This window comes from Geotrypetes seraphini, chromosome 18, assembly GCF_902459505.1.
Source record: "Geotrypetes seraphini chromosome 18, aGeoSer1.1, whole genome shotgun sequence".
NCBI lineage: Eukaryota > Metazoa > Chordata > Amphibia > Gymnophiona > Dermophiidae > Geotrypetes > Geotrypetes seraphini.
In genome coordinates, this window is record NC_047101.1 from 38,094,406 (window position 1) to 38,107,225 (window position 12,820).

The 12,820-nt window shown below is 35.8% G+C and overlaps 1 protein-coding gene across 3 annotated transcripts in view; it reads right to left on the minus strand.

The window, feature by feature from the left end:
- The window catches only part of SLU7 (SLU7 homolog, splicing factor), a 62,521-nt gene that overhangs the window by 11,937 nt on the left and 37,764 nt on the right, over positions 1-12,820 (minus strand). For all 3 annotated transcript variants that reach the window (XM_033927356.1, XM_033927358.1, XM_033927357.1), the window contains 5 exons: positions 6,787-6,918; positions 4,176-4,273; positions 2,943-3,010; positions 2,293-2,432; positions 339-500 (listed from right to left, as the gene is read on the minus strand). In XM_033927356.1, the coding sequence (XP_033783247.1) occupies positions 339-500; positions 2,293-2,432; positions 2,943-3,010; positions 4,176-4,273; positions 6,787-6,918 (600 nt within the window). The remainder of the gene's footprint in view (positions 1-338; positions 501-2,292; positions 2,433-2,942; positions 3,011-4,175; positions 4,274-6,786; positions 6,919-12,820) is intronic.

Genomic DNA, 12,820 nt, shown 5'->3' on the forward strand with positions numbered 1-12,820 from the left:
GCTGAATACATTCAAGACCTTATTATTATCAACAACTTGCCAAGTTCTTATTGAAAGCCCCCAACTATCTTGCTCTAAGCATGCTCTAGTAGATAGTCTACTGTAGTGTTTTAAGCTGCTTCAGGAATAATCCTGAAAACCAAACTGACTTAGGACACCCTCAGTGAATTCTTAGAACATAGCTTTATATACAATGAAGGCAAGAACGGCTTGAGAAATATCATCAGTGTGCAATACTCCCTTCCCCCCAGCTCATCTTCATGCCTAAAGTAAGTCTAACCAGAAACCAGTCTAACCAGAAACCATGAAGGAAATTCAGCCAAACCGTTCTGACTTACTGTGTGGTTGTTAGTCAGTACATCTTCTTCATACTTAGAACGAGCAATGGCTTTTTCTTGTCCTTTGATTACCGTCCCATGTCTTGAATATTCCACATAGTCTTCAGTCTGTGCCAAAAGCAGCTCTCGGGGCGGGACATTTAAGTGCTCATCACCACCATACTATCAAAACAGAAAGTTGACATATAAGGTGACTCGGAAGTGTGGGTGTGACTTGAAAGCATTTGACTGAAAGCATTTGACTGAAAGCATAGCTCAGTTTTGATTTTAGCTTCAACATATGAATTGCTTCTGTTTCTCTCAAACTTCTCTATAATACCTCAAGTACGCAGAGCAAGAATGAGGCATGAACTTCTGAGAATGAGCCCACTTCATCAGATGCACCAAAAATTGGACCCTAATTTATTGAGTCATGAGCTTTGAGATATATCCGATGAAGTGGGCTCCTGTCATTGAAAACTGATGCCTCAAATGTATAAGATGCCACTAACCTCTGTGATTTTACAACTCCAGATAAACACAACTATTCCTCAAAGTTTATCATGAGGAGGTTTTGTAAATTTTATAGGAGTGCCTGTGCTGCTGCTAATGGGGAGAAGTGTGGGATGGATTAAATTGGAAAATAAATGCATGCAAGGTGATACAAGGTGACTGATTAACTTTTAAATTATTTAGGGTGGATAAGACAGGTGAATTGTGGAAGTCTGTCAAAGGTTAATTTAATTGGCTTGACAGATAATCAAGTTGAATAAAAATATTAAAGTTCTGTAAGTTTTACGAGCTGAACATCACAGAAAAAACAGCCCAGAATTATGCTATGTGATGAAGCTAGGACAAACTAAACTAATCTAAACCTTAAGTTTATATACCGCATCATCTCCAAAGGAAGGGGCTTGGGTGTAATTTCCTAAAGAAAGATTTTTAAGGAAACTGGCCTGGTTTAGAGAGAAAGCAGATATCAAGAAACAAAGTAGCTATTCCAGAAGGACAGATGTCTCTACTTGATAAGGAAATATGGAAAGACATATTTCTAAAGTACAGGTACTCGTTGACTTACGACTGCAAATGGTTCCAACTGACAGGTCGTAAGTTGATCAGGACATAAGTCGACCTATGTTAGACTAAGGTAAGAATAATGTATTAGACTGGGTAATGATATTGTAATCATCTTAAAGTAATATCTTATCAACATTTTCTTACTTTCTAAGTAAAGCAAAGCACCATCCCTTTGTGGTGAACATTCGTTGTGGTGCTTCCTCCTCTTTGTATTATTACTGCTGCGTAGCGAGACTTGGGAGTGCGGGAGACTGGGGTTGCTAACAGCTGGCAGGGGAGACTGTAGTAAACGCGTCGTAAAGTCGAACAGTCGTAACTTGAATAGGTCGTAAGTTGACAAGTACCTGTACATTAGAAATTAGAAAAAGTGAAATACTGCCATCTACTGGGTTTAATGTGTAATGATCTTTATAAATTACATTGACAAATTTTGGGTTTTGTTTTTGTTTGTTTTTTTTAATTGTGCCAAGCACGGAAGGTGTGAGTGCAGAGATTGTTTATGCAATGTTACAGCAATATTTTCCCGGAAAGAACAGGCCATGTGCTCATCTATGTCATTGTATTCCAACATATGTTAATTACCACAGATGTCAGATAAGGTATAAATGTTTAAACTTTAGAGCTCTCCTTTGGAGAGAAAGACAGGAGTACAAAAGGCATATTTCTCCCCCCAGACATAAATGCTGTTAATAAATCTGATTCCTATACAGTCTTTGTGTGTGCCTTATTTGAAATTGCAGACTGGGAACCTCTTCCATTTTGGGAGAGGGGACTCATTCTGGAAATTCTTTCTGCCCCACTGTTCAAGTTTCCAGCCTTGGCTTGAACAATCAGCAACACCAAAGGATATGATCATTGAGGTGGAAAAAAAGTCTAACTTTTGCATTTATTCTATTACCTTTTCCAAAATGGTTTCCTTTTGTTTCTCCTTGAAATCCTCTTTCTTCACTTTGAAGGATTTATACAGAACCTCTAGTTTTGTAGGATCAGCCTGAAGATGAACTTCTGACCCTTTCTCATAAGCCTCCCAAGCAAACACTGAGGAAAAAAACCCCAAAGGAATGACTCTTAAATACAAAACTATGTCAAGACATAAAATATTCAAAGAGATCAGAGTTATACAGAAACATAGAACAATGAAGGCACATAAAGATCATATGGCCTATCCAAGTCTGCCCAACCATGCCATACTTGTCCCAAGCTTTCTTGAATTCAGATCTGGTGGAGGTACTGGAGATGAAAACTAAGACAGTTCCATGAATTCACCACTCTTTCCATGAAAATTATTTCCTCAGGTTACTACCGAGTCTGTCCCCTTTCACCTTTATCATATGCCCCTTCATTCCAGAGCATCCTTTAAGGTAAAAAAGACTTGCCTCCTGTGCTTTATGCCAGAGGTATTTAAACATCTCTTTCATCTCCTGCTTTTCTTTAAGTTATGCTCCCAAAAACTACTGGCATGTTACAGTTGTTTTCAGCAGTATAATGAGATCTCAAAAACAAACATCAGCATTATAAAGGACTTCTAAGATGCTCAGATCTACTTACACTGAGTTTGCGCCATTGAGATGGTATCTCCAGTGTAACGAACAAAGTTATCCCCTGCATAACTGACCCTATAAGAGTAATACACAGTGTTATTCTGCTGGCAGGAATTTCCTTTAAATTCCATTACATAAAACATGTTTCCCTAACTTCAAAAATATATTTGTAGATTTTTATTCTAGAAGAGATCGGAACATATGCAAAACTAGTCATATTTCTATCTTCTACTATTTGAACCCTCACTTAATCCTCCATAGCCCCAGGTACATTAGCTAGATTGTGAGCCCACCGGGACAGATAGGGAAAATGCTTGAGTACCTGATTGTTAAACTGCTTAGATAACCTTGATAGGCGGTATATAAAATCCTAATAAACTTGAAACTAATAAACTCTTATGAATTCTGAGCAACGTATAACTGCGTGAATCTCTATGTACCCATTTATACTAGAGAATTTTTCTGTTTCATTCTCCATATTTTCTTCAATTTAATATCTCCTCCCTAGACAATTTTCAAGGCGATTCAAATTTTCTTACTGGTTGAAGATCTTTTCAAAATAAATATCTCAGCCTGTTAGTTGTCATTCACTTCATCGGTTGTGGCTAACCTCCCGTTATCCATGGAGCTCACGTTCACACACCCAGGTAGTCAAGCGACTTAAACTAGGATTCCTACACTATAATAATAACAGTTTATATACCGCAATACCGTTAGAATACAAAGATGGCAATATATCAGGTCAAGGCTGAGATTCTATCTTCCTAGCAGGAAAATAAGTGTTTATTATCAACAAAACTTTTCAACATCTCGGTCATATTATCTCAAAACATCTCTTGGTGAAATATAGACATACTAGAAAAGTTTATAAAACAAAAAAGATTAGCACTTCTCACCATATAATTTTCAAACTTACATCACAAATTTCTGTACCTTTTAATATTAAAGGGTCAGTTTTTCCCCATACTGGCAATTCTAACCAAAATCTGAAAGTATTTTAAAGAAAGAAGCAATAAAGAATTCAGTGGATAATTACAGATTTAAAAAAGGAGGGGGAGGTTTTGAGAATCAATGATGTAAACATGGAACTTGTAAGTCTTGGCTGAGAAACCTATTTCTATTCTGTTCAAACTGGTTTCTGAGATTCTCAACCACCTTATCTCAACATTTCCAGACTCCCAATAACTGATGAAATAATGCTTGGGAGGCAGGAGAGGGGAAGCAAAAAACCATCACATACTCATCTGGATTTGTTCCTGCAGTGGCATATGGGTTCTCTCGCATGGCTCTTGTTTTAGGATCATAGTAGGCAGAATTGGGATCTAAATTCCTCAGGTACTGCAAAGAGAAACACAGATATTGCATTAGTTCCTGAAAATATGTTAGTACAAAAATTATTTGCAAGTATAACGTGCCGCGAGAATCCGTCCTCTTTTTGGGCATGGAGGAACCATCTGCATGCTCTATTACTCTTGGAGCGTAGGATGGCTCGATCTACGCCTAAAAGGAAAAAGGCTTTCCTTCAAATTTGGAGGCCTTATATCTTATCTTTATCTCACAGAGCATGCAGTGATATTTTGAATGGTTTGTAGGTGTGGCCTTTCTGGCTTTTTGTATTTGGGTGTTCACGGGTGAATCTCATCTTCTACACTTTTCTTTTTCCCCCACTTTTTAAAAAAAAAATTTCATTCCTGCTTTTTGGTATGTTGGACGATGGGGTGGGGGAGAGTTTTGGAAGGGGTTTCGGGGGGGGGGGAGGTTGATGCTAGCTTTAAGTAACATACATAAAATAGGACAGATTAGACTTGTACTCAATCAATGTAAAAAGTTAGTTCACAGCTCTCCATAATAAGTCCAAAAATCTAAATTGGTCAGAAACATCATTCATTGGAATGCTTCTATAAAAAGTGTGGTCTTGTCATCACATACCTGGTATCTCAGTGTGCGCGGACCTGAGAGAATATAAGTTTCAAGTATTACATTGAGCCTATTTTACCCAGGATCGACTGCACAAGTCAGGTTATAGTGATTTCCCGGATTGTCAAAAATGTTCTCAACATATCCACTCCTTCCTACACGCTTTTTGGTCCTGTTCGAAAATCAGGGATTTTTGGAAGAAAATTGTGAATTATGTGTCCCGCATCTTGTCCATGGCTGATTTGCTGTTGGATAAATATGAGGCCTTTTGTCTCCCTCAGAGAATTGTTTGGCCTCTTGTTGATTCCTGAACAAGCTGCATCCTAAAGCAGTCCTCGATTTCATCAAGGAATTTTACCTTCCTACATGATCTGATGTTAAATTTACCCAGTCAATATTGGGGTTGAAATCACCCATTATTATTGTGTTACCCTCCCTAATTTCTGATATCATTTCGGCATTGGTCTATTCATCCTGCCCAGGTGGACAGCAATACAATCCTAATCATTATCCTTTTCCCCTTTACACATGGAATTTCTATCCATAGAAATTTCATGGTGTGTTTTGGGTCCTGTAGTATGCCTCCACCAATTCGATCCACCCTATCACTGCAATATAATTTGTACCCATTGGTTATCTTCCTTCAACCAGGTCTCAGGGACACCTATTATATCTATCATTTCATTTAGTGTAATATATTCTAACTCTCTGCAGATATTTAGCAGATGTCTGCTAATATTTACAGTTCACCAGTAGCACTTTTTTTTAGTGATTCTAACAAGGGCAATATTCTACAATAACTCCAAGAATGCTAGATGTAATCACGCATTCATAACACACCTCATTCTTAATATTTGTTATTTATATATTGTAACAGTCTTCCCGATCTCAGCGGAGCCACCATACGCTCAATTAGTTTTCATAGTGTATGGCTTTATGCTCCAAATTGTCATCGGATTGATTGGGGGTTTTTTTTTATTTCTATAACATTCACTAACAGGGGTAGATTCACCAACATGAAACATGTTGGTGAATCTACCCCTGTATGAAGCGAGACCATACAGCTAAGTACTTTTTAGTACATATTTATTTAAATTAAAATAAGTTATAAAAATAAAAAAACAATCGATCCGATGACGATTTGGAGCATAAAGCCATACACTATGAAAACTAATTGAGCGTATGGTGGCTCCGCTGAGATCGGGAAGACTGTTACAATATATAAATAGCAAATATTAAGAATGAGGTACGTTATGAATGCGTGATTACATCTAGCATTCTTGGAGTTATTGCTAATACAAACACACTAAATACTTTAGAATATAAGTAACTCAAAATTGCATATTCTCAGTACATGTTCCTATTCAAGTACAGCTTAAGTTGTGGTTCAGTGGCTGACATTAACAAAAACAATTATTATGCATTCTTCTTGTGAAATATCTACATAACTAAAACATCGGCATCCACAATTAACCTGAAAAATAAATCCCAGAGGATGCATGTGTGCTCAAAACCTATGCCTTCCAAGCGGCCAAACTAAACCCTTGGCTAGCCCAAATGGTCCTCAAGGCCTACAACTACCTCGACTTTAGAAAACTACTCAAAACTCACCTATTTCGAGACCAAGACCCTTAATGCCCCTTTTCTATCCTCCTCCTCCTCCCCCCCCTTCTGATCCACTCCCCCATCCCCCTCCTCTCCCCCCTACTTCTCTCCTTGCTGTTCGCAACTCTATGATCATTTTGACATGTAACCACTTGTAACTACTCTCTCCTTGCTGTTTGCAACTCTATGATCAATTTGATTGTAACCACTTGTAATCTCTATCTAACTAATGTGAACCGCCTAGAACTCTTCGGGATATGGCGGTATACAAAAATAAAGTTGTTATTATTATTAAACATAGACACAGCTTAGAATAGTTTCTCACTTACTTTAGCAATGTCTTCACGGATTCGCAGATTTCTAACAGTAATGCGTCTTTTGGAATCAAAATTCTGTCCTGGCATGTCAATATCATCTGCATACTTATCTTCATCCTCATCTTCACTGTTATGATCTCTTTCCTGAAAAGAAGAGATATGAGAAATCAGAAACAGAATTCTCCCCTATTCCTCTCCAATCATTTCCCCCAAGAGTAAGCAGTTAACAGTGACCACATAAACTGTAGTTCTACAACAAATAGTGCAAGCCAAATCCAAAACCAAAGCATCCCTCTTCCTTTAATATTTTTAATACTGCATTTTTACATCTATAAAATATGCATAAATTATAATACTTTCATGACAGTCTCTAATGTATATATCATAAACAATTATAAAATTTTAAGGTATATGCTAAGGACTTTGCTAAGAGGCACTTGCTTTGGATATGCACCTTGCCATTCAGTAAGTATATTTGTTTTATTGAAGTTCACTGATTTATATACCACCACCATCTGGCTAGTGCTGGTATATAAATCACTATGAAATGAAATACTGGAAAAGGGTGCTAAGATCAATACGCCCATTAATGGGGAAAACCATTTTATATTACATTACATTAGGGATTTCTATTCCGCCATTACCTTACGGTTCAAGGCGGTTTACACAAGATTTATAAACGGAGGTTACAATGGGAGAACAATTGATTTACTAGAGTAGTAAAGAGTAGATCTTTTGACATTTCTCGGGTTGTTAAGAGTAAGGCGGCTTACAAAAGATTTATAAAAGGGGGTTACAATGGAAGCATAATTGTCATTACTAGGGTAGTAAAGAGTATATCCTTTGTCCATTTTAGCGTTGTTAAGAGTACGTGAAGTTAGGGCTGTTTCAGGAATTTCTTGAAAAGTATAGTTTTTATTTCTTTTCTGAATGTCTTGTAGTCTGGGGTGGTCATCAGAAGGTTGGAGATCTGGTTGTCTAGTTTTGCGGCTTGAGTGGCCAGGAGGCCGTCGTGTAGTTTTGATTGTTTTACTTCATATACTTTGTAACTTACAGAAAGAAAATGCATGCATATTTTCACAACTGTTGCAAAGGTCACCAGTAAAAAATGTACAGTATATGCAGACTTTACCAATGCAGGTGATTTAAAAATTGCCCCTATGGCATATGAGAATTTAAAATAAATTAAAATCATTCAAGAAAAGCAGGACCTGGGGGCGTGGCTTTGGAGCGGATGAAGATGGCTGGGTAATGGAGTAGCTCTGTGAAGGCAAGCTAACTGACAGATAATATAGTCAGGAAAAATTTCAAATTTCGCTCTGAAAAGTGAATTGGAGATTGATTATGGCTTTGGGTAAGCAAAATAAAAATTTGACAGCGGGAAGCGGCTCAGGAAGTGTGAAGCGGTCAAAACTTGATACGGCTTCCCCGCTGTCAGTTCCGTTGCCGCCGGAGGATGTAGAAAATAAAGACATAATGAAGGAAATCCATTGCAAGTGATAAAATTGCAAGTGATAAAATTGAAAGTGGACCAAATAGAGAAAAGAGTGGAAAAGTGTAAGGAGGAAAGTGTACAGCATAAGGAACACAGTAAAGAAATTGAAGCGCTGAAAAGGGAGCTGGAAGATTTATCTAATAGGGAACGAAGGAGCAATTTAAGGGTGCTTGGAGTCCCAGAGGGAATTGAACAGTCAGATCCGATTGGATTTTTGCTCAATTTTTTGCCAAAGGTGCTCCCGATAAAAAATAAATTTCCGTTGGAAATCGAACGCGCGCACAGGGTCCCAACGAGATTGACAAGCAGCCAGAAAGGACCACATCCACTGATTTTTAAGCTACTGAGATATCAGCAGGTAGCTGAAATAATTAAATTGGCCAAAGATAATAAAAATTTAAAATGTCAGGACTCTAAGATTTACATCGTTCCTGACTTTGCTAGAGCAACGGCACAAAAGAGGAAGCAGTTATTGGACCTGAGACCACAGCTGAGAAGTCTGGGAGCTAGATATGGTCTCATATACCCGGCAATTATGCGGGTCACTTATAAGAATAAAACTTTGAATTTTGAATCTGCAGCAAAACTTAAGGAGTTTCTGGAGCAGTGTGAATCACCAATGGCTACTTAAGAGAAGATCTGGATGAAAGTATTTACTTTCTTGGTTGTAATGTTTATTTTTGTTTGAGAAATTCATATGTTTAAAAAAGTTAATGGGATTCTGAAGGAAGGACTGCAGTTGGATTCAAAAACATTCCACATTCCATCTTGTCAGGAGGCAAATGGAAAGTAGCCTGTAAGAGTCTATGAGATGCAATATTACAGACTTTTTAAAGGACAGTGGTTGAATAGATGGACTGAGTTGACTTGCTGATTGGAAAGACAGACTGAGGAAATGTTGGAGGATTGTGGAAAACAGTTTGAAGGAGATAAGTTATATATGATACTGAGAATGAGAAAGTATATTCTACAAGCAAGAGGACATTAATTAGAATGGATCTGCAAGCAAGATGTGTGTTGGAATGTGACTTTGTATGCCTTATAATTTTTAATTGAAAAAAAAAAAAAGGAGAAGTCTGCTGTGATATATGGAATAATGACATTGTAATGGAAAATCCATTAATGCAGCAGAGGATTTATTAAAGATGGTTCTGATATATAGTTGGCCTGGCATTAAAATAAAAATGACAGATATGTGGTGGTCAATAATAAAGAAACAGGGATTATATATGTATGAGGTGAAGGATTTTTGATTGACACCATAAGTCTGAAATTGTGGCCGCTGCAAATCTTTATGAAAAATAGTTTGAAGAGGAGATTTTATATGGACCAAAGGATGTGAATGAGAATGTATAAGCAGAAAGTGAGAGGACACTAGTTGGTATGGATCTGCAAGCAAAAGGACATTTGGAATGTGACTTTATGTGGCATACAGCACCTCATTTCAAGAAGAGGAAGTTTGATATTATGTATGGACTAAGGTTTTGCATTTGCAAATCTGTTAATGTAACAGTGGTTATAATACTGTAGGTTTTGCTAAAAGTTGGTCTGACTTTAATATACTTTTTGAAAAGAAAAAGTTAGGAAGGATGATTTCTAATATATATTAAATAATATTTAAAGGTGTTAATTGACTTGAGGGTATGGGGTGTAATCTGCTCTAAAAGGTGGATATGGTTTGGGTGATTGTAATTTTAAAAGTTTATTTGATTATTTATTTATTACAAAGATATCTTATTTGTAATGAGTGAGTAGGGAAAAGATGGTTTATGAGAGAAAGGAAAAAAAAAAAAAGGAGGAGGTAATCCTTGATAAAGAAGTCTTGTTTGATAAAGTGATTTTCATTTAATATTATAATGATCTGGCTAATGGATTAGAAATTATAAATATAGCTTGTGGGGAGTTTATCTATTGCCTAGTCAAGGTGTGCGTTTCAAAGCTGGCATGTAATTTAAGGGAGGGAAGGGAGGGGGTCTAATAATAATTTTAAAAAAGGGAAAAGAGGATATAATATTGATGTTGGGAATATTTTGGTTTATTGGTTTGATTTGACATAATGACTCTAAAGATTCTTTCACTAAATGTTAATGGTCTCAACCATCCGATAAAAAGAAAAAAAACATTGCTATATTTAAAAAAACTGAATGCGGATGTCTATTTCATACAAGAGACTCACCTTAATGGAGATGAATCAAAAAAATTAATTGGTAATTGGGTGAAGGATTGTTTTTTTGCACCGGTGGTGGGGAAAAAAGCTGGGGTAGCTATCTTAATAAATAAAAAATGTTCAGCAGGATTTAGTATGGTGGCTGCAGATAAATTAGGAAGGTGGGTACATGTGAACATGAGTATGGGCAATAATACCGTGGCGTTATTTAATGTGTATGTCCCTAATTCGAATCAAATTGAATATTTTAAAACTCTACAACCAATAATTTTACCACTGGCTGCTAATAATTTGATAGTGGCAGGAGATTTTAATGCTGTTATGGACCCTTTATTGGATAAAAAACCCAGTAAAATTTTTAAATCTTTAGGGTTGGAAAATTTTATAAATTCTTGTAATTTAAAGGATATTTGGAGAATTCTTCATTTTAATGATCGAGATTTTTCATTTTATTCACATGTTCATAAATCTTTTTCCAGAATTGATTATATTTTTGTTTCTGATGGGCTAATACAAGATGTTACTCAAGCCTCTATAGAACCAATAATTTTATCAGATCATGGTGGAGTGTGGATTAATTTAAATTTTAATGATCCAGATAATTTTAGGCCTGTCTGGAGATTTAATAATGCATTGCTTGCATATCCAAAATTTTGTGAAGAATTTCAATCAAAAATTGATGAATATTTTCAAAATAATATTACAGAGGAAGTGTCTTTAGAAATAATATGGGATGCTTTTAAGGCAACGATGAGAGGGCAAATTATATCATTTTCAGCCTATTCTAAAAAACAACTAAATAAGCAATTTACTGAAGTGGAACAAGAAATAAAAGACTTAGAATCGAAATTGGTTAATAAGTGGGAGAATTCTACGTTACAAGCTTTATTAAAAGCAAAATATAAATACAATGAGATTTCTTCTAAATTGGCTAAAAAAATATTCTATGTCAGCAAGCTTTGTATTATGGTAGTTCAAATAAGGCGGGAAGATTATTGGCTAATTATCTTAAAGTGAAAAAAAGAAAGATGAAAATGAATGCAATAAAAGATGAAAAAGGTGATATTCATTCTCAGATTGGTCCTATTTTAAAACAATTTTTAAATTATTATAAAAACCTGTATTCTTCTGAGTCTTATTTAAGTAAAGAAAAAGATGGTGTAGAGTTTTTAAATAATATTGTAGGTCCGAAGATTCCTGATCATATAAAAAGAAGTTTGGAAAATCCAATATCTTTACAAGAATTACAAACAGCATTGAAGTCTCTTAGAGTGGGGACCGCTCCAGGTGGTGATGGTTTTACGGTAGAGTTTTATAAAGCATTTCAAAATACTCTTTTACCCCATTTATTAAATTTATATCAGAATCAACTAAAGAAAGGTTGTATAACAGGCACTATGGTAGAATCATTAACTATTGTTTTGCCGAAGCCAAATAAAGATCCCATGCTGGTTTCAAATTACAGGCCTATTTCTTTGATAAATGTGGATGGTAAATTATTAGCCAAACTTTTGGCTATTTGTTTGGCAAAAGCTCTTCCTCACATAATTGGTATGCATCAAACAGGGTTTGTTGCTCAGAGACACTCTTCTAATAATACCAGATTGGCATTGCAAATGTTATATTTAACAAAAGAAATTGGAGATCCGGCTTTTTCTGTGTCTCTAGATGCAGAGAAAGCTTTTGATCGGGTGGAATGGACATCGTGTGGAGTGGTTTGGTATTGGTTCGGGATTTATACAAATGATTAAAACACTGTATAGCTCTCCTGTTGCTAGATTATATATTAATAATAATTTTTCTGATTGTTTTAAATTGCAAAGGGGAGTTAGACAGGGATGTCCTCTATCTCCTTTACTTTTTGATATAGTGCTTGAACCCTTATTACTAGCTATTCAACAGGAAGAGGAGATACAGGGTATACCGCATAAGGATAAAGAATATAAAGTTTCTGCATATGCGGATGATATATTACTTCATTTGAGGAATCCTGAAACAACCATTCCAAATTTATTAGATTTGATAGAAAAATTTGGAAAGTTTTCAGGATATAAAATAAATTGGACTAAATCAGAAGTTCTTCCTTTAAATGTGCATTGCACAAAAGGATTATTTGATTCATTCCCTTTTATATGGAAAGAAGAAGGAATAAAATACTTAGGTATATGGATAAAAAATACACTTGATGAGACAATTATAATGAATGAAAAAAGTTTATTGCAAAAAGTAACAGAGTTATGTGAGCAATGGAATCCTTTACAATTATCTTGGTGGGGAAGAGTTCAAACTGTCAAAATGATGATATTGCCTGTGGTTTGCTATCAAAAGGGAATGATACCAGTTTTTTTTCAGGGGTCTTTTTATAAAAAATTAAACAATATTCT